Source organism: Enoplosus armatus, chromosome 1, assembly GCF_043641665.1.
Source record: "Enoplosus armatus isolate fEnoArm2 chromosome 1, fEnoArm2.hap1, whole genome shotgun sequence".
NCBI lineage: Eukaryota > Metazoa > Chordata > Actinopteri > Centrarchiformes > Enoplosidae > Enoplosus > Enoplosus armatus.
The window spans coordinates 11,186,637-11,210,151 of record NC_092180.1 but is presented as its reverse complement, the minus strand read 5'-3'; the positions used below and the strand labels follow the sequence as shown (position 1 = coordinate 11,210,151).

The 23,515-nt window shown below is 37.6% G+C and overlaps 1 protein-coding gene across 1 annotated transcript in view; it reads left to right on the top strand.

Moving 5' to 3' along the window:
• The window catches only part of gpc6a (glypican 6a), a 124,062-nt gene that overhangs the window by 53,357 nt on the left and 47,190 nt on the right, over positions 1-23,515 (top strand). Inside the window, exon 3 of the mRNA XM_070902969.1 lies at positions 10,324-10,715. Coding sequence (XP_070759070.1) covers positions 10,324-10,715 — 392 coding nt within the window. The remainder of the gene's footprint in view (positions 1-10,323; positions 10,716-23,515) is intronic.

Here is a 23,515-nt window from a genome sequence, read left to right as displayed (position 1 = left end):
CAGTTCAATCAATTCAGTCCAGCTACATTGCACATAATGTGATAGACGATTTACCAGTAGTTATTAGAGATAGGGGGTATACACTGAACATAAAATCATCTGTGACTGTGCATGTACCTTTTGTTTTTGCTACAATGACAATAATTTATTGAAGATACCACCACTGTGCTATAAATGATGTAGGAAAATCTCTGACAATCAACTCATGGTAGATATTGCAATAGCAGTTAAGTTGTTATCATAAAGGCTTAATGAATTGTCTTGTAATGTAATGTTACTTTAATGTAATAACATATGAATTAAATAGCTCTGGTTACCATTTACTTTTGGAGGTGGACTCCCATTCCTGTGCTTTTCCCTCTGGTAACTAGTTCACACTGCCAGCAGTCACTATTGTGCAAGGCAGAAATTAGCTAATTGGCAAGGAAGAAATATGCTAATCCTTTTATGCTGTGCACCTCAACATGCCATGTTTGAAACAAAGTCAGTCACACAAACAAGGTAACACTACGTCCATTCAGAGGGTCCCATTGATAAAAAGTAAGCAGGAGAAATTAAGTGGGCAAAATGTTTGTGGCATGTTGTCACTTTTAGTCGACTTCTACTGTGGTCCAATTTACTCTGATGTCTGACAGTAATTTAACTCAGTAGATCATGTGTAAAATGTGTGCAAAGTTAGATCATTTAGGCTTTTATTGTTGAAAATGGACGTTGCACAGGGAATAGGCTGGCTTTAAATTACTGTATACTTACTTTCTTTTCTGAAATTAGTACAAAGTATTGGGGGAAAAAAGTGGCCATTTATTGTAGATGCCATTTTTGTGTTCTTTTATTGTGTAATTAGGGACTCAGAGGGAGATTCTGGGGAGACTCACTTTCTCTCAGCCCTCAGTCTGACCTGGTTTGTTCCCTCAAGTCCATCGGCTGGTGAAAAGTTTCAGTGCTGGGTGTGATGTCACTGTTCCCGCCTGGAACAACGCCAGAGACGGAAACCTGCCCAGTATCAGTTTGAGAAAACACACTTCTCCTGTGGCCTTTAACTTTCCTCTGCATTGCTGTTTTGCACTTTATTGGAAAGTCAGGATAACTTTTTGTTTAGAAGGATATATCGCAAGTTCACCACCTTTGTGATCTCCTGTCAGAGGTTGTTCTTTTGTGAGGCAGTAATGCCTCTGCTGCTGCTGGATAGTTAGATTTTAGGCACCTATTATTGCTTTAAATTCTGCATTGCTGAAGCTTTCATTTTCATCAATGCCACAATGGTCCTCTTGATTATAAATGTGAGTGTTCTCCCCTTACTAATATGACTAATATTATTATCCAGTGTCATTAGGATATGTTATGTTATGATAATTAAGGTCCTGTTATCATGCTTTCCATTACTGAATGATTGGGATTCATCAACATCAACACGGATATGATGGAAAACAGATGTTTCTGAATGTTTAATGAATCGGGCCAGATTATTAAGTTGGGATGTTCTCATGTGCATTTCATATGAGATTCTGTTTATAACTATTGTATCTTATGGTTCATGTTTTAGGGCATGAAGGGTCAAGCTACAAATCAAACTAGAATGGAGTGTAAACTGAAATACAGTTAGTATAGTTTTAGTTTAGATAATACAGTGGGTGTGTCTCAGAAAATCACAATGTTCTAGAAACAATGTGTGTGTAGTGAAGCAGGAATACTTATCATTTTGTTTTGTATAACTGCCCTGCTGCAATTCTTCCCATTTAAAAGTAATTTTACATTATGAGGCTTTAGAAATACTACTGTTATACTTGTGCTTTACAGTTTTAACAGTTTTTAAACACAAAAAGAAACCAGAGAATGTAACCCTAGAGAAATGATTTGAGAAATGATTTGAGTTTTTATTCCAGAAATGCTTTATCCCACCATGTACTGCGCAGTTCCGCAAACTCATCCTGTAACCCCCAAAACATATTCTTCAATGCAATTCATCATAGACAGCTTGGCTAAATATTAAGAAAACACTGTTCTTTGGCTACAGCTTAAATATGTGTCCAAGGGGAGAGAAAAAGTCAGACAGCCAGTAAGAAGAAAGCTCGCAATTTTGTGCCAGTAAGCATTCCCACTTGCCATTTTCTTTCACGGATATTCTGTATGTCATACTGAACCAAACCAAATAAGGAAGACAATCTTGGGGGCAGAATTTACACAATATTGGCAAAATATTTTGGATAAATTAGTATGGCTTGTAAACGAGAGACCACCGTGGTATCAAATAAAAAAATAAGCTATTGCCCAACCATACACTAAAATAGTGTGAGAGCCTTACTGTTTCATGTATAGTATTAGTAATCATTGTTTGGTTTGCCTTAACACTAATAATAATAATAATAATAATAATTATCCACAAATAGAGGGGAGAGACAGAACTGAAACATGTTTAAGGATTAATTGTCCACTTTTGCAGTCTGTTCCGGGTAACAAACAGGACAGGAAAACAATATTATCATAATTGGCTGAAGACACACACACACACACACACACACACACACACACACACATTCTGTTGTATCTTGTGCAGGTAATGCATATTGGAGAGAACTAAACAAAAACAAACCAAGCTGTCATTTCAAGTATCTGTTGTGATATAGAGAAGTGCCGGCTTTAAATTGTGAATAACAATGAGATGGAAATTACTGGGATCTGTTTTGTTAGCTCACCATAAGTGCACAGTGCACATAGTGCTAACGTGTACTGGGGGTCACTGATGAAGGAAGTACATTATAAAACATACCTGCTATTTTGTACATGGAGGCCATTATTGGAGTCACATTGAAATCAAACTGTGGAATCAAATATTTCATTGACTCTTTCTGTTTTATATAAATTGATTAAAACAGTTAACAAATGTACTGCAAATGCCATATCATCATGACTCTTATGTTATTATATACATTTTATCAATGATCATGTAATTACAGCATTTCATAGTGCTGCGCTAACTGTTATGAGTAAAGAAAAAATAAGTAATGGTTTGACACATTAAGTATGGTTATTAGAAATTGTTTCTAGTTTCTATTTGTTCATCATTGTGCGCAGTAGAACTTTTATCTTTAATTACTACATTTCATCACAAATGGAAAGAGATACAGATGAAAAAAAAAACATATTACAATTGTAAATATTAAAGTAAAATTGCTGTGTTACACACATGCCCTTGTACATATTGCGTGCTGTCAGCAATCTCAAACTTCAAAGGTAAACATCAGGTGTTGGTGTCAGTCCCTTGCAATCAAAGAGAAGAGTGCCTTTTTTGTAAACAACCAGTTTCTCCACCTGCAGTGGCCTCAATAGGCCACAATGTCACATGACATGTTGTGTTATCTCAATGACGGGTGCCACTGCTACTGTAGTATTTCTCACATAAAAGCTAACTTGAAAAGCAACTACTGCAAGTAAAACAAAACATGTTTAATATATTATTTATATCCATGATTACTGGGCCATTGTTCTCAATATTTGAGAGGATGTCTTCACATTAACCAATATTAGAATAACTGCTCAAGTACAATAACACATTGAGCATAACAGAGAATGAAATGTGACACCTTTGTCTTGGGATATGAAACACTAACCATGCCTGTAAGAGGATCTGGATCATAGGGGCTGACAAGGTCAGAGATGTGGTTAGGTGCTGGTCCAGCACAATTTACTGGTTAGCCTTTAAGGTGACCAGTAAATTCTCAGTATCAATGTTATTGACAAATCTGATGAGATTTTGAATAAACAATACACAAAGTAAAGAGTAATTGAGCATTTGTCTACATTAAATTATATAAATGTTATTATAATCTGATTAAACAAGGCTGAAGCTGCCAGTATGCTTCTTCAAAAGTGCTTGTCAGATGGTCCAATAGCTTGTGAAATCCCCTCCCCCCACACCTTTCCAACGTTGGATTGAGGAGGTTGTGTCCGACCTTTTCTGTAATTTATCTGAAACTGACAGTCAGACATTCACACTCATTTGACACAGTGATTGGCCACCCGTGTGGTGGTGAGAAAAGAGCCAGGGTCTGAACTTCTCTCTTTAGCTCTTTGTTTCTTGACATAACTATTTCTTTCACCTTTCACGTGTACAGCTGGCTGCAACACTATGAATGACTTCCAGGACAAACTGTCTGAAAGTATGCGCCTTTATCCCCATATTTCAATTATATTGTGTCTCTCTGTTGAAGCATAGCTCGACCCTGAGAGTCCATAGCGATGCTAATGGCTCTGTGATGCTGTACAGTGGTACTTTGAGCTAAATAGTAATGTCATCAAGCTAACATGCTCGCAGGTATAATGATTACCATGTTTACCATGTTCACCATTTTAGTTTAGCGTGTTAGCTTGCTGACATTTGCTAATTAGCACTAAACACAAAGTACAACTGAAGCTGATGGAAATATCATTTGTTTTGCAAGTATTTGGTCTTAAACCAAATAATAATTTTTGACCTGATGATAGCGCTAGATGAACAGTTATTACAAAGTTATTACAATACATCCTGTGGATACCATGAATGTCTGGACCAAATTTCAAGGCTATCCATCTAATAGATGTTGAGATATTTCACTGAAAAACAAAACAAAACAGTAACAGTAACCCTAATGGGGGCACTATAGGAAATGTCAGAGGATCATCAAGTCCGTATGATTCATCCTCTGGGAACCATGAATGTCTGTACACATTATTTTGGCAGTCCATCCAATTGTTGTTGAGTCACATTGGTTATACTGTTCATGTGGAGCTGAACTTGTTCCACCTTTGTGTTTCTGGGTTGAGAAAATCACCACAAGAAACAGCAGCAGTTACTACAATTTGAAAACATACTTTTCCCACAGTCCCTAAGTAATCCAGCGGTGAGAAGCAGTTTAGACGGATACTCAGCACTGTTAACTTGCAGTTGAAGTGGTTCACTCGAGTAAAGCTGTTACAAAAATGTGTCCCACTTTGAAATAAAACATCTCTGAGAAGAACCCGGATAGATGATAAGAGCCCTCTAAATGTAATGGTAGATATAAGCCTCATAGAGTGTGTTCACAGGAGTTCACAGGTAATTATTCCAGGTACTTATGAACCAGATTCTGGATTATGTGCAGAACAATGTATATTAATCTGAGTTTTATCACATTTTTTTTAATTGTTCTTTCTTGTTCTTTTGTACATAGGGAAACAGTCATAGAACACCCTCTGGCCAATAGCCAGTGCTGTGTCTCTGACTCCTTTTTTACATTACCAGGCTAAAATATATAAAATGTAATAATATCCATGCTAAGCTTTGCCACCCTCTGGCCATTCAAGAGTGTTGGACCATTAATTGAAATTTAGTCTTAATTAAGAATCAGAGAATCCGTTGTTTGAGCCAGTAAAAAATGAACGACTGAGTTTTCAAATAGTGTGAAGTAAAATTAATGGGTGAATGAGTTTTTTTTTCTTTTTTTTCTTTCTGAGGATAAAGTTATTATCAGAGCAACAGAAAGGTCACCTTTATTAATCATAATAATTATTTACAGTAATTAGGCCAGATATCAAAGGAGCACTTTGTACTGCTCTCAGAGAAAATTGATTCTTCACGCTCAGAATGACTTCAAGGGTACTAACACGTTGTATATTTTCATGCAATATGAAAATTACAAAGTCCAATCTCAATTATGACTGGTACTAATGTGTTGCTTCACTTTGCCACAGTTTTTATATTGATTATTAGGCTTTTTTTTCATTATGCTTTCCCTTCGGAAAAAAACCTAAGTGGGCCAAGATGATGAAAAATAATAATAACTGAGTAAACTGATGTTTTAGTTAAGAGGAAATACTCACAACATGGAAGACAAGGCTTTTTTATGTTACTTATGTTCGTTACCAGTGTCTGTCCCTTCATTCCCACTGCTTTTTGGGCTTGATTTGGTTGTACTGTACAAAATATTCCACGATTCATGTAGTGCAATATGTATTGTATTTTTTTTTAACTAAAAGGAAATAAGAAACTTGCGAAACCTTTTGATTTATGTGCCTGTCTCTTTCACAGAGTTACTTAAGCTCTGAAATTGAAGCCTCCCAAGTTTGTTGGCTTGTCTTTTCCATTTTCTTGAGACATCCATAAAGCCTTTTCCATCTTATTTTGATTTGTACATCCTTCTTTATTTGAGAGATTTGGATGTGGGATGATTCCTAAATGTACTGTGTCAGGAAGCATACACCCATGTATCGACATGTTTCCAAGTACTAAGACCCTAAAGGCTGGATAGCTGAATGTTATCCAAGGTCAATAACTCAATGATAATTCCCTGGCCAAATATGTATTTTGGCCAGCAGAGAGCAATTCACTCTTCATGAGTTGGCAAACTGCAGCTGCTGTCTGAAACTCTCAGTACAGTCTCTATTCCAGGTAACAGGCCTTGAAATCACATAAAAACTCAACAGTTACTCAAGAGAAGGGTGGTGATTATTTCAGTATACTTTCTCATTACTTTAACAACTCAGATCATAGCTTTAAACTTTGGTAAATTGCTTAAACTGATCTGTACTTACAATTATGGTTATCTGAAAATATATCATAAGCAACTCTGTAAAAGTAGACTTGTTTGTAAAAGCAAATGCTGTATTTGTCTGTACATAGTATTAAAAATAGTCATTTCCCCTTTGAGATTTTTCAACATTAATTCAAACAGAACTGTTTTTCAAACACAGACTTTGTAAACACATCCTTCAAGTGGCCTCTAGAGGAGGTGCTGATCGTCACACCCAACAGGATCAACCAACCAACATGGCCTCATTCTCTAATGAAAAGTGTAAACTTGCATATTGTTACGGGGATCTATCATGATGCTGTGTGGAAGCAAAATCCTGGCACTCCATGTGTTTCCGGATTTTAGTCCACAAAGGCCTAAATAACAAGACCACTGAAGTCAGTCATTTAACGTCATTTTGATGGGAAAATCAATAACCACAGTCCAACAACATGACCAGAGCTGGTTTTAGTCAGCAGCATATAAGCACAGGAACCCTGAGTGTCAGTCACTGCTGGCTTATACCTGCCTGGAAGTAAAAGGTTATCAAAGCTATTTGTGTAGTCCACATATTTTTTTTCAACTTAACCTACAAACATATGGAGGGGGAACTAAGTATAAGGGACAGATTGCAGGTCCTTTATGGGAGTATATATGTTGGTAACAATATATTTTGTTTATTTTCAGTACTCCACAGATTGCACCCTTTTCATTGATTCAGTTTCAAAATGTGAAAGCTTATCATGTTATGATTAAGATGGATTTGTGAATAGTTGGCATCCCATGAGTGGCCACAGCCTTCTTAGGACCCTGCAATGCCAGGTAGCCTGAAGATCAGCAGCTCGGCAAGGGTCATGATTTGCATCGTCAAATAAAACAGAATCAAGTGTCAAACATCAGTCTGAACTCTTGAGCCTTTTCCAAAATGTGAAAAATATTATGTTGTTTTGGTTTTATGTATTACCCATCCTGAAAGCTATTTAAATTGTAACACAGATACAATATTGCATGCACAATACACAGGGGCTTACGTGTCCTTGATTCAGGTCTAATTGGAAAAATGGAATGAAAAAGGCCCTGCAGGCTCTTAATATTTAAACAAATGTAGGTGTAATGGCAGGTCACTTCGTAGCAAAGAAACTAGAATGAGTGACTAGGGACTGGTCTCTGTTTTAGGTGTGGACATGGTGTGCCATTTCAATAGAAAGAATAGAGGATTGGCTAAACAAGTTGCAAAAGAGGTGAAGAATACAAAGCTGGTCAAAGGGATTCCAGAGCAGTTTAAACTGAACTGTAACTCCCACCAATCTTGGAGGGGGGGGCAAGCAAACCTCTGGTTACATTAGCATGTAGAGCCAGAGGATATGCAGATACAATATATTACAGTAATCTTCTCAGGACTGAAACTGGAGGTTTAGCACACTTTGCAGAACAGTGGATTATCATGCAGGGTTCAGGATTTTAGTCTCAGCGATGTCAAACTGTCCAGAGTTTGACTCTTCAACCCAGCTGCACTACAAGTGTTTTTCCCCTTCAGCAGTTATTTTAAACATCACCATCAAGATCAGAAACAGTTTACACTTGAATGATGCACACAGTCAAGAATGAGTATAATGTATGAGGATATGATAGTTGAACTGAATTATCTATGTATGTTTATCTTTTTTTTTGAAGATTACCAGCTTGATAGGGTTTTTATTAAGTTTGTGATTTAGTCTGAGGTTAGGAATAATTTTGTAATTGCGCATTTCTGCTAACCTATATGATTAACTTTGTCAAACATTTCTTCCTTGATTAAATGCCGAACAGCCCTCCGTCACTATAAACAAAACAGATGACACTGATTATTCATGTCTTATGGTTTAGTCATATTATCACAGGAGAGAAATGTATTAGAAGTAGTAGCACTGTGTATGTGTGTGACTGCTATCATTCACAATGCAAAGAAATGTCAGCCAGCCAGAACACCCAACCAGGAGAGAAGCTCCCATGTGGATTTGCAAGCATGACACGTGAAATGTTTGCAGCGTGTTTATTTACAAAGAAGGGAGGAGGAATATTTGACATTCATGAGAGATGCGTTATGATCTTCCCAACATTTACGACTGTGCACTCAGGAACATGGGATCCTATTAGCCAGGCTTCAGTGAGACTCCCCAGCTAATTCTGCCTATTTTTCTCTTTGTTGGCTGAGTTAATGCTCAAGAGATCAGGTGCTCACATGGAAGAAAGCCACTTGGGCAGATGACAAAGAAACAATAATATAATTGCTGTGACTGTTAACTTGGAATTGTATTGTTGCACGTGTGCATTTTGATGTCTATGTTTGTCATTTACATTGTAAAACAATGTAAAACAGCACATAGTCAAAGTTAAAATTCATTTTCTTTAAGAAATCAGCACATATAGTCCTTTGGTGTATCTTTTGAATGTTGTACTTAATTGGTCTAACGTGCAAGTTATTTGTCCCATCTGTAATTTCAACGCTCCCTATGTTAGTCTGTACGTTAGTCCATGTTGTGATTGTGTGCTGAGGTCACAGGACTACTCGTTGCTGTGAGTTTTCACAGTCTGGTTATTTGCCGTCACCACATCGGGAGCTTGACCCCGATCCTTTGTACAATGTGGAACAAACTCACTTGTGGTCTTGAGCACTTAATAAGTTTGCATTCATGCGACAGCAGGTTGTGGAAAGCCTTGCATCTCTAACAACACACAGTAAACTTAACTTAAACTCGATGCGCACTTTTCCTAATAGCGCTTTGACACATTATAGTAGTGCACCCACAAGATGGTTTCGGACCGACAATAATCAACATAAAAAATGTTTTCGACAACATAAAAGTTATTATTTATGTCCAAACAATACAAAGTTACTGCAGAACCTTCACAGTCGGTTATCACATAGTATTAATCAGTTCCTCTTGATGGGACTGATAAGAATAACATCACATTATTATGTTTGCCATGGGAAAAAGCCCACCCGAGGCTTGAAGGTTAGACACTGTTCCCACAAATATGTCTAAAAATGGTTTTATTCTCTTTTAAAAGTTTAAGAGTTTATTTGTCTTTGAAAAGTGAGAGGCATTCAAACTTCAGTTCTGCTTTAAGGAGTGAATGAAAGACATTTGTTTATTTTTGAATGGCAATGTAATGCAGTGTTGGACTTGAAGATACACGTACTGAATCAATGGCAAATATAATAATAAAATATAATGTCTTACGGCGAAATGTTGCATCTTACGTTTAACATACTCTTCAGATGATTCGAAGCGAATGAAGCTTCTTTCAGTATACTGTAACACAATATTCAATTATAGGCTCATAGGCCAGCTGCCTCGCTGGACAAATAAATTGTTTCAGTGAGAAACGAATGCGTCTGGGAATAATGGTGGGTGCTCAGGATGATAATGTATACTAGTGTCTGTGTCTAAATCTTATGAATATTTTGTTACAGTATGCAATCAGAACCTTTACATTAATCATTCATAGTCCTTGTGGCCCATTATTTCTGCTATTAAATTATTAATGCTTTGGACTGACTTTCTTCACATAATCAAGTACCTATTGTTGGCTGCTATACATTGCTCCCGTCTTTGCAGACAGAGCCATAGAATGAGACATTAAAGTACAACAACAGGACTCAGACGAGATTATTCCTTGCTCTTATGTTTTTGAAGCCTTTTGTCTGGTTTATATTGTAGGAAAATACATCAGATACTGTAAATATCTGCATAATGACTCAGCTGTTTGTCTTTTCTACCCCTCTCTCCTCTCCCCAAACCATCCATCCATCTAGAGTTTTTCTTGGAGCTGCTGGACAATTCTGAGAAGTCTCTCAACAGTATGTTCACCCGGACGTACGGCAAACTGTATATGCAGAACTCTGAGGTGTTCCAGGACCTGTTCACTGAGCTAAAGCGCTACTACACGGGGGGCAACGTCAACCTGGAGGAGATGCTGAATGACTTCTGGGCCAGGCTGCTGGAGCGCATGTTCCAGTTACTCAACTCCCAGTACCACTTCACAGACGACTACCTGGAGTGCGTCAGTAAATACACAGATCAGCTAAAGCCCTTTGGAGATGTGCCCAGGAAACTGAAGGCCCAGGTCACCAGGGCCTTCATCGCTGCACGGACGTTTGTCCAGGGGCTCATGGTGGGTCGGGAGGTCGCCAACAGGGTCGCCAAGGTGAGTTTGATTTTTCTTCTCATAGCTGTTTTGACTATTGTAAATGATCCTGTGCTGTTGAGCAGTGTTGTGTCTTGCTTTGAGATAAAGTTATAAACCTTGTAAATGTCCTGTAAGATTTTGACTGCCTGTAGTGGAATATGTCTCTCCATCATTCACATCAATGCTATTTGTTGCTCTACATACTGTACCCAAAGTATACGCACAGTACCTATGGTCTGTTCACCTGTACCTTTTTGATTTACCCACACTATTCATACTTTCATTCATTCTGAAGTCTTTGGAATCTCTTTACATCGTACGGCTTTTTAGAATTAGATTGCATCTGAATTATTTATTAAAAGCAAAGAAATCAACAAGCATTTTGATTCCGCATGAAGATCTTTTTTTTGGATGCACTTGATCTCTGTGAGGCCAGTGTGAGACATTTTTTCACATGACTGGTAGAGTACACAGTATGCTCCACATTTCAATAGAATCACTTGCAGAGAGCAAAGCTTTGCAGAAGAGGAAAGATTAAAGCGCAGTTCCCCCGAGATTTCTGATGGGGTTTTGTTTCCAGTGTTTCTCACTATCCTCATTTTGTTACTTTTTTCGACAATGTGTGTCAGGAAAATTAGTGACATTTTCCATGCTGACAGTTAATTTGATGACATAAATAATGTTGTTTTTCTTTGCTGGTGTTTATGGTTTGGTTTGAGGAATTGGTTGATTAGATTCTGAAAAATAAATGTGTTTTTAGAGCGCTGGAGATTAGAAATGTGTTTTTAAAGGCTTAGTGGATATGTTTTCTAATTCCATATTGAGCACAGAAAGTTATGCAACAGTTTTTCATGGACGTCTAAACCGTAGAAAAAAATTATATAACCAAAGCTGTTTTGGTTACATTGCATAGCTCCGCTTTATAAAACAGATGCAAACACAGCTGGAATGATCAAACTAGTAGCCAGAGGTATTTACATTCAAATTTAATCATTAAAAAAACATATAACATTAAAGTTGAATACAGAGTGGGTTCAAATTGTTGTTGTTTTCTTCCCTCAGTGATATCCATCATCAACACGTATTACATTTTATTCTTTAGAGTCAGAGTCAGACACTTTAAAGCTTACAAGGACATTTAGGAACATGGAATAAATGAGCAAAAATTGAAGAAAATACTCACTATATACTTTCTTAAACACACTAAAATTGTGAAACATATAGACCCTTTATAGGCCTATAGCCATGGATTGTCTTTAAAAATAGAAACAATTATTATGTATTTTGCAACAGTTAGCTACTCATTTCATTCAGTTTCAGTTTCGCAAGTTGCTGACTCCTCCAAAATCAATATTCTTCTCCTGAAATTGGACACAAATGATAAAAAAACTTTTCACAAGTTCAAACATCGGTTTTAAAAACGTCTTCAGAGTTCAGCAGTGATAGGAGTCCTTTTATCTACTTTTATAGCTCAAAGCTTGCTGTCCCTTTCAGTCGAACTGGAGAGACAAATTTTCGGAAGAGGGAAGAAAGAAAGCATGAGCCAGAATGAGAGGGCAAAAAGTAAATGAGATGTGCTCAGTTTGAGAGAGAACTTTAATCATTCTAATGTTGTAGGTTAAACTAACTCGCTGCGTTTAGCACTGGCCTTACAGAGGATACGAGACGATAGAACTGGGTTGAATGTGAACATAACTGCGTGCATTATATTATATCACAACTTCAGTATATGACCACGTATGATTCTTCTGTTATATTACAAAAAATGGCCCCTTGAAAGGCGCTATAAAAATGCAAGCTATTATTGTTATAACAAACGATTATTTTCATTATTAATTAATCTGCTGATTATTTTCTCAATTTAGTCTTTGAAATGTCAGAGAGTAATAAAGACTCAAAGGTAATGTCTTCAGATAGTTTTGTTTGGTCCGAACAACAGTCCAAAACCCCAAAGTATTTAATTTACATGACAAAGAAAAGGAGCAAATTCTCACATTTCAGAAGCTAGAACCAGCATTTTTCGCAACTATTTTGATAATAGATTAATGGTTGCAATCAATGAATCACTGCAGCTCTACAATCAACATTAGAACACTACAGAGTATAATATTAACACTTCCCTGAGAAAAGTATACTGTTAAGTTTAAACAAGACTATCCAGTGTTGGTGGGTGTTTTTTTCTCTATTTAGCGTTAATTTAGCTAAAAGAAAAAAAAATACACTTCGGTATAGTTTTGGATTTAGTTTTTAATTTTTCATTTCCAAAATAATAATGTATATATAACTCTGACAATGCATATAAAAAAGGTAAAACTCATGACTTAAATGCATTAATTGTAAAAATCCAAATTGTCTTCAGATACAAGAAAAGGCTACATTCAGATTTGAAATCTACTACTAATAATTTCTCTTCATTAGACCAGATACTAAACCATTGGCAATTTTTCTTACTATTGTTTATAAGTAGCTTAACACTGGGCTAGCTCTCCACCAGTCTTCATTGGTATAGCTTATTCCAGATGAAGAGTTAAAATGACCACTACTATACATCTGTCCCAGGCCTAAAAGGCACCCTCACTCTGGATCAAATCCCATATTCCTTGCTTCCTCATCAATTATGAAGTGGAGCCAGGAAACAGTGTGGCATTGCTGAAGGCTGTCAGGCTGGTGAACAACCATAGAACTTGAGGTGCAAAGTTGCTTGACATGACAAATCACCTTGACCTGAGAATCACCCTCCGTACTTGCTGCTTTCAGCGACAAAAAGCCACTTGCATCTCCTTACAACACAGTCTCAGAGACGGAGAGCATACCAATTTTTCACTTCTTAGGTGTAAGCACAGCACTACAAACAAGGCACTTTCTGTTCAATTTCATATCTATAAGAGCCAAGGATTTTTATGCTTTATGGTATATTGCTACATTTGTGTGTTGTTACTGCTGCAGTTACTATTTCTTCAGAAATCAGTGTTTTGCTGTGTTTGGTCACTCAGCAGTTTGCTACTTTAGAGGATCACTCATGAGCAAATGTTGGTCAAACACACCGTTGAGGTTGAAAAATCATTGTTGATATGTATACGAAAAGTAAACAGTAACATAAAAGCAAATACATGTAGTGTAGTAAGAACTACAACTACACTTGCCTCTGAAAAGTAGTAGAGTATTAGTATAAAGTAGCATGAAATGTAAATACTCAAGTAAGTGTAGTACACTACCTCAAAACATTGTCAATCAAGCATAATTCCTGTTCGAGCACTTGCAGTGTAGTTTGGCAATTTGGCAATTTAATGATGTTTTATCTAATTAGTCATACATCTTTGGGTCTACATCAATCAAAAGCTTCTCAGTTCCTCTTATTCTTTCGCCATGACTGAATACGCATGAGTTGAGTTGGGGAAGTTATAATGACAAAATGCCTACTGGTCTATGAGAAGCATTATAACATTATCTTGTCTCTGCCACAGGTCTTTAGTCCAATGTGAAGTGTTGCATACTGCACATGGCCCCTGATGAGTGGCTCTAACTGGCCACTGTTAAGGCTTTAACTCAAATAACCGGATCAGTCAGTCAGAAATTCATAAAACCTGAGGTTTTAAAGAGACAAAAAGCGCCTTTCTATATGAAATGGCTGCTGTCTGATTGTCCATGTTGCTTCAACTCAGGATGATGCACTGATGATGATGAGCCATACTTAATTACTGCTAACGGACAGCTCTTTGCGCACTAAAGTCAGAACAGGGCAGATATCGCTCCATGAAATAGGATTGCACTCGACTTGCACTGAGCAGTTTCCTGGACCTCGATCCTGGATTAAGTGCAGAATCTCTCTGGATTACAGTTTATGATGACCATTAAGAGTTTTATCCTAGGGGTACTTAAAACACAGTCCAACCACATTAAGACCTGCTCAGAGAAGATTGCAGGGATTTGGACCTTTTGAAAGGTTTAAAGTTCAGGCATTTAGAGCACTTATCACTCACTCTGCATACGCATGGGAAGCTGGCCAAGTCCATGGTGCATATTTAGTCATGATGGTGGAAGGAAGTAAGGTATTTTGCACTGGGGATTTATTTTTTTACTGATGGCTTATACTGTCATGTTGATCTCATTATACACTCATAGCCTACCACGAACTGTCAAATGATTTAACATTAAGCTCCAAGGCAGTTTCTAATCTTAACACAACATTTACCTTAGATTAATGCTCTGCCAGATTACAGGGTCTTTGCTGACATGAGAGAAATATCAGGATCAGTTCCATGTGTTTTCCATAGTTTTTCTTTAGTGTCTTTTTTTTCTTTTCTGCTCATTACCATGTATCACTTTAGCCCACTCACTGTCAAGGCAAAACAGTACAATTCAGACTGCAATGTCCTTCTGAGTACTTTGAATTTACAAAAGAAAAATGGGACTAAAGTGATGGAAACACGTATATATGGCTATCACAGTGCCTGTGTACTGCTTTTTGGATTTAAACATAACCAAATCTAATTGAATGTAACACGTTTTTATATATTTTCACATTTATATTTCTGCCACAAATCAAGTAACATAACCAGCTGCAACATTAAACTGACATGTACATTAATTCCTCAATAATTAATAATTCAATAATTTGGTACATTTTATTTTGAAATGCGTCATTTTGCATAATTAGTACTTTTTTTGATACTTATATATATATATTTTGATGCTGATACTTTTGTACTCTTACTCGAGTAAAATTTTGAATGCAGGACTTTTACTTGTAACAGAGTATTTCTACACTGTTATATTGCTTCTTTTACATAAGTAAAAGATCTGAGGACTTTTTCCACCACTGTAGGTTTGTATAACTAAATCAAATGAGATGGACATATGCTCTTTAACACAGTAAAGCAATGCCATTGTAATTACAGTTATTCTTTATTCTGTATCTCACTAATTAGAGAAACACCACTACTAGTTGAAGAGACACAAAGACAAATGCCTTGATTTAATCAAGGAAGTGAGAATGTATTATGGTGTCCTTATGTGAACTACGTGAATCTCATGCAGTTCAGTATCTGTATGTGATGTATATGTTACACAACCAGATAGTGGACTAGAACAATTTGATAGCTGTTTCATGGCAGATTAAGTGACCTCCTCCATAAGAGAGTATGGTCCATCCATGTTTCTCAGCTGAGGCTGGTTTCTACAGATGCACAGGACAAATTTCTCTCTCCGCCCCCCCCCCCCCCCCCCCCCCCCCCCCCCCCCCCCCCGCCCTCTCTATCTCTGTCTGTCTCCTTCTCTCTCGCTGGCTCACAGCTCACACAGCTTGCTGGGGATAAGGCCTCAGCCACAGTGCTGTGACGGCAGATGGCAACTGGCTCAAAAAGGTTGGCACGTCATCGGGAAATGTGCTGCACCAAAGATGTCCTTTTTAATTAAAAGATTTTGATCTGTGGTGAACCGCAGAATGTCGGGAAAAAAATTAGACATGTGGTCTCAAATACAAGGACATGATATGAAAGGATAATAAATAAATATACTGTATACTCCTCTCTACAGTGTATACTCTTCCATTTTATGCTAAAAACTCTAAAAGATACAGACTCAGTCAGCCTGATACTGAGTGGGAGGACATACAGAACAAAATACAAAAGGATGGAAAATTGACAAAAAAATTAAGAAAATATCCATCAAATTTGAACATGTTCAAGAAAATGCCCCTTTGCATCTGTCTTATCCAACAACTAGTGAAAATCAGTTGACTGTGCCAACCCAGATCACATCTTATGACTATGTTTTTGCACCTTGACTTGTATGGCACCACATCTTTATTTAACAAGCACTTAGAGAAGGTTGTCAGCACCGATGTTGTGACATTTCTTCCGAGGTTTCTTGGCAGCCGCTGGAGACCTGTTTGCCCCTGACATTCAGGCTGGGCTGCAGACCTTCAGAGTCAGATGGACACAGGGTGAGTGCTGTGCTTTAATCCGGGAGGCACCATAGCAGATGGATAACAATATAGTGCATGCAGGTCTTGTACCCACCAGAGATGGCGAATGGCTGTGCCTAGTCATTGAGCAGCGTGGGCTTGGCTTTTAACATGTTTGCACTTGTCTTGGTAAATTAAAGAAACAGACCCAACTGCTGCTCCAGACATGCCACATAACATGGTACATGTCAGGGTAGATCAACGGGCGATCCCATGCCTCACCAAAGACAGACACATGAGCTGACTCGTGTGGGTCGCAGGGGCCTGCCGAGTGCCACTGTGTTGTTTCATGGAGGCCCAGCTGCGCACATGTGGATTATTCTGTCAGTCTCAGACATTCATTGATTTGACAGCAACTGATTTTAGTGCAGCCTCTCCGGACTTGTCTTTGGCTCCATCATACATTTAACATGCTGAGTAGAGAGAGACTTTAAAGTTCACAGAGAAGCACAGAAAGGAGTTGAGATTAGTGAAAGTGCTACAGACTATGTTTTATTATCAATGACACTTTAGTGCATACACTGTCATATTGTGCGCTGTCTGACTGTATGTACAGAAGGATTAATATTTATCTCAAGTTTACCCAGTTGCTTATCTTAACTACCCTCTCAGTCTCTAAACGTATTTGTGGTTTTCAACAGCAAATATATTTGTGAATCTCTATCTATTTGTGTGGATCTTTGTGACGCTTTTCTTGCAAACTTTGCATCGCCAAGAAATACAGAAATGCAATTCAGCTGGACTGAAACATAGTTTTGCTTTCCAAAAATTTGAAGAACCGTCTATTGTATTTCATTTTTAAATAAAACTTGGTATATGCCACGGCTCAATCAACATCTCACACACTTTTAGATATACATCAGACAGTAAAATTATATTCATGGACAGTTGGAATTGAACAGTGGTGTCAGAGTCAACAAATCTACATACTTAAGCAACAAAGTAGGGCATTTGTCAACACCTTCCACAAGGACCCCATGTGAGTATTTTCTGCTCTGGCACCCTTTTGATTAAGATGTGGCTATGTTTAGGCAACTAAAACTACTTTGTCACCTTCATGGTTAAATGAAAGCAATACTTTTCTGGAGAGGACACTTTTTGCAAGGCATTGTAATAGAGCCCGTTCCCATGTTCCCAAACCCCCTTTTGTTGACCCATCGTTTCCACAAGGACTCAATGTGCCCAAGCATTATTCATGTCTTTTTTTATATAATGTTTGTCAAATGATATGCTTTCATTTACTTATTATAGTCAGCAGTGTTTTAACCTAGTCATAGAAATAACAGCAAAAACAGTGCTAAAACTTATTTTTATAATAAGGCTGTACTAAAAGCTTACTGAGCTTTTTCGTTCTTGTCAGCTCAGAAAATTGTATACGTATTTGCATTGCATATGTATTTGTTGACTGTTGAATTTTTGCTTTGGGAATGTTAAATATCTATTATTGTTTCGGTTTTGTCCTGGTCTCGGCCTCCTTTGAACCTGTTCTTTAAAAACCTGTGACATATTGTTGCATAGTAGAAGGTTTTCCTTTAGACTTTATGCTGTCTGTATTACCAGCAATACTCATAACTGTACCTTGTGTTCAAGCTGGAGAGAATCACATTGATGTCTTAACCTGTGAGAAGTATCAGGTGTAACTACTCCACTAAGTTTAAACTCTAACAACGCATCAAATTTAATGAGCTCATTTGAGCTCAACAAAACCTTCTCTAAGTAACCTCTAAATGCAGCTGTTAGTTAAATGTAATGGACAACAAACACAATATTACTCTGTGAAAATGAGTATTACTGCAAGTCTCACAAAAGGAAAAATAAACTTTAACTTTAAAGTACCCCATTTACATAAGTGCTGAAACAAAGCCACGAGGAGCTCTGTTGTACTGTTCTTACTGTATGTGATAAGCAGCAGTTGTGCTTTATGAGCTTTTCTTGAAAACATAAACACAAAATAAATGCACACCGTAACACATATTTTACTGCATTCCAGATGTATTTGATGACTGTTACCTTATGTGAGCATGTTCCAGCAGATGTTTAGTTTTCTCTAACCTAAAGAATCCATTTTCCATTTTTATTGCAAAAACCTTTAATGTAATCATGTGTTTAGCAAGAAATAAGACCTTAAGTGAAGTTTTTACACAGACGTTTGGTGCGACCAGGCACATGTTGCTCTTGGTAGCAGATGGTAGTCTGATTTGCACAGTGACAGATCAGTCATATTGCCATTGACTCTAATGGCTGTGGAATTGAGTGGGGACACTGGGGCAGCTATGCAGTCTTACATCCATGTCCAATCAGTGCGAAGCAACGCAACCTGTCACAATAATTATGACAGAACTATTGAGACAATTTTTTGGCTACAGTCTCACTGTCCCACTAGTGTTCCCCTTGATTGGCCTTGGTAGCTTGCAAAGTCATTGTCATTTCTCACAACTTCATTACTTTGTGGCACAAAGCAATTTCCATCATTTGTGCTCTACCCACTCTGTTACCCCTAAAGGGAGTTCACGCCATATGTGCATGACAACACCCTGTCGGATAGACAAGGTGATGTCTTCTAAGAGTGTCTTTTAGAGTTATTTCTCGTTATAATACTGAACCGTGTCATTTTATTATAATGATTTCGTTATCTTGGATATGTCTTATTGCTGCTGCTGAATTCAGGTGAGTGTAATGGCTCCCGACTGTGGCCTTTTCACGGAATGAAATTAGAAATGGCTTGCTTTATTATTGCTCAGGCTCATTGCATTTATACCCTTACATTTTTAATCCTCAATAAAGTTCACCTCAGGAGTCTGGCTGAACATTCTACCCCATCGTCAAGCTGCTCTTCTGAAGCAGCAGGCTGATGAGTATACTGCTGTTTATGCCTCACCCCACTTTTGTTCGTAAGTGGTGTATGTCTCTACAAAACACTAACTATAACCAAGTACATTCACTCAGGTACTGTACTTAAGTAAAAGTGGTTATACAGTCTACTTAAGACTTAAAAGTGAAAGACTCATGGCCCCTGAGCCACTTTAAGTACTTGGTTTTCATTTCATCCTACTGTATATTTATATTCCATTACAATGCAGAGGGAAAATTATACTTTTTACACCACAACATTTATTTGATAGCATACAAAATATATGAAAGGTTTATAAAATATGATGCTTTTGCATAGAATAAACTACCCAGTAGTATATTAAAAAGATAAAATTAGCTCCACCTCGACCAACTATAACAGTACAAAGTTACTTACATATTAAAGCATAGGTAATAATAATCAAATAATATAACACATAATAGTCAATTTTTCTGCATTATGAGTACTTTTACTTTTGATATTTAAAGTACAGGAAGAAATGTTTTCTAATAATACTTTAACATCAGTAACATATTTCAAAACAGGATATTTATTTGTATATTTATATTGCAGTATTGCTACTAATACTTACGTAAAGGATCTGAATACTTCCTCCACCACTGCAAAACTCACACACCGACTGGCACACAAACACATGCTCTCCATGCAGTGTTATCACAGCACTTAAACATCAGATGAGTAGATTAATGTTTTAATCTCAGTCTGGATCTGAGGCATCTCGCTCTCCAGTCCCACCCTCAGCCTGCTGTGAAATATTCCATCCACTCAACTGCAAATAAGTGCTAACAAGATTATCAGATTACCCTTCATCCAGGGCACCCGGCGACTGCTGGGCACAGTAACTGCAGTGATGTAAAAGTCCCTGTAAGATAATTGTGTTAGGAGGCTCCATTTTAATGCAAATTTTCCAAAGGCTCACAAAGCTCAAGGGCAGCTTAAAACATTTTTCCTATTTGCATTATGAAATATATTTCTTTGGTCGCCACTAACAGACCACACTGAATGTAAAGAGTGCAGTTGGAACGTCTGTAGTTAAGAAAATGATCCCAGTGTTTTCTCCATGTCTCTTAAATAGGCTGTCTCGAAACTGGGCCAAGTTTAATTGAATTGACAGAAACAGATTAATCCCAGAACTTTTATTTTAATTATTTAATATTCTCATGAATAAGTACTGTACTTTATTGTACAAGTTGGAAGAAAACGTACGATGGTATTAAATTGTACAAGATGACATTTGCAGTGGTTTGCTGATGTTGAGTAGATGATACAGTATACTATATTTTCATTAGGCTCCTCTGTAATGCTGCTATCATTTATACCATAGCAGTGGAACAGTGAATTTATTAGGCGAATATATTCCAAAGTGATCCTGTCGACTAGCCTTTGTTTTATGATTGTGTTTTGAACTGGATTTAATGTCCTTGCCCAGGTACAGTGACTCGGTGGGGCTGAGCCAACAGAGAAAACAAAAGGGACAAGCTCTCCCTCTTTCTTCCCTCTGTCACTACAGCAAATATATTTATATGCAAATTATCCTGTGAAGTAAAATGATTCAAATAGCTTGATAGGAAAATGTTATATTTAATCTGTGGGGTTTGAGTCATTGACGAGGGAGAGGGGGAGAGAGATTGCAGGGGATGCATGGCGATGCGGGTGGAAGTGCAAGTGCAATCGAAAAACTCTTCTTGTCCCTGTCTCAGTAACAGTAGACTGGTGAATTGCATGCAGCAGTCAGTCAGATTTGGCTCATGGATTTTTATGTGTGATACTAATTTTGTAAATACAGAAAGTGTTGTGCGGGCACAGAATGACCAGACCAGAGTTCTAAAGGTTATAGCTGCATGTGGGCTGCTGCTGGAGACATTATAGAAATCACAAAGTGTGTATTTGCAAGTAAAAATATAAGAGGCAGTTTTCTCCAAAGCAAACACTGTGATTGGCAGGGATTTGGTTCTGTTTCTCTGTCCAAATGTGGCAGTAGCACCTGCCCATTCCTTCTGTTTGTCTGCTAGTGTCTTGTCCGGTTTTCTCTCCGTCTGTCTCATCTGTATCTGTCTCTCTGTTTTCTCTGTTTGTTTCTCTGCGTCTTTGGCAGCGTCTTTGGCTTCCTCCGCAGCCAGCTCTGTCTCTGTTTTCTCCCTTATTCTTTTTTTCGTATTCTCTCTGGCACTGCCTGTGAGTTAGAAAATGTAGAAATTAAACGCTAGTTACTGTAGCACATAAAGTCTAATGACAGTGATGGGTCCATGCAGGCAGACACCTATAGCGCTATTATAAATCATCTACAAATATATAAATTGGCAACACTTTACTTTAAGTACCACTATTTAGCCCTTATAAACGTTTATAACACACTATAATGTCGTTGTAAGCAGATAAAAGTGTTAATATCTGCTTAGAAGTGGAGGCTGATGTGTAAACGGATAATGAATGACAATTTAGTAAACCACAGTTGTAATGAGATTATTATAATGTGTTATAAACCTTGTAATAAATGTTTGTGTACTGCTTAGAAATGCTTAAAAGGGAAACTTAAAATAAAGTGTTGCTGTTTTGTTGGCCATCAGTAGCATTTATATCATCCTGACCACTTTCCATAAGGAACAGAGATACTATAGGTGCACACACACACACACTATACTAACACTATACTGTCACATATTAACAATTAATTAGGTCGTATTTAAAGTAATAAAAAAAAGCTCCATTATCAGCATCAGATTATTTTTCCTGTTTCTAAGATGACGCCACACAAGCCTGACATATGAATTGTTTCCACGCATGTCAGCTGTGAAATGTGTTCAATCAAATGAATCTTGTTTGTGAAAAATTCCCATATGTTAACCACGCTCCCAGAGTGATATAAACAATTTACACGAACACATGACGTGCAGCGGTGGAAATGACAGCTAGCAACCTAGTTTAATGGCCTTCTTACAAGACATTGCGTGATGTCAGTGGCAGATTGCAAATGTCAAAGATGGTTCATTTGATCCTCGTAGCCGGCTGCCAAGCAGAAGTGGAAGCAAATACACTAATAGAGTACATCTCTGTCTTCTCCCCCCCTTCTGTCTCTCCTTCTCTTCCTCTGCCTTATTTTCTCTCATCTCTCTTTTTCTCTCACAAACACACACATATGCACACACAGGTGGTCTGGTCATTGCACCAGTAAAATCAAAGACAAACTGCAGTGTTCAGAACAGCCTGGATAGAAGACTGAAGCTGGATGTAGTGTCATAGCTCAGCATCAGATGTTGTCACGGAGCTACAAAAGTGCCCTGACGTTGTTTTCTTTTTTCAGGTCCATCTCACTTTTATCTTCAGTGGTATTTATATCAGCGGGCTTTGTGTTGTCTGTCTCTACATGTTTCTTTTTTCTCTCTTCCAACAGTATTATGTTAACAAAGGTCTAATAATTATGACAAAGAAGATGGTAAAACACAAAATGATAATAAATCCTTCTCAGAATAAAATCTCATCTTAATTTCATGTCTCTCTGTCCTGGAAGAGGGATCCCTCCTTTGTTTTGCTCCTTGCTGAGGTTTCTTCCTTTTTTTCCTGTTAGAGATTTTTCTTTGTGGAGTTTTTCCTTGTTTGAATCGAAGGTGTAAGAGTAGAGGGTGTCTGAGGCTGTACAGATTGTAAAGCTCTTTAAGGCAAATTTGTGATTTTGCACAATTTGACTTGACTTGACTTTTAGAAACGGCAAACAAAACACTGTTTTGCTCTGATGGATGAACATGGCATTACTCTAGAATTCTTTTTTTTTTAAATAGACTCTTCAAATATTTTTTCTGTGATGGGTAGAGTTCCTCTGCCACAGCTAAACCCTTTAAGTATAGAAGATGGTTTCCAATTGTGTGGCCCTTCTTATAACTACCACTGACCGATCTGTCAACCTTCCCGCACACACACGCACTCACACCAGTGGTCTCCAGAGTGTGTGCTGGACAAAATCTAAAGTCAAGCATGAATACAGAG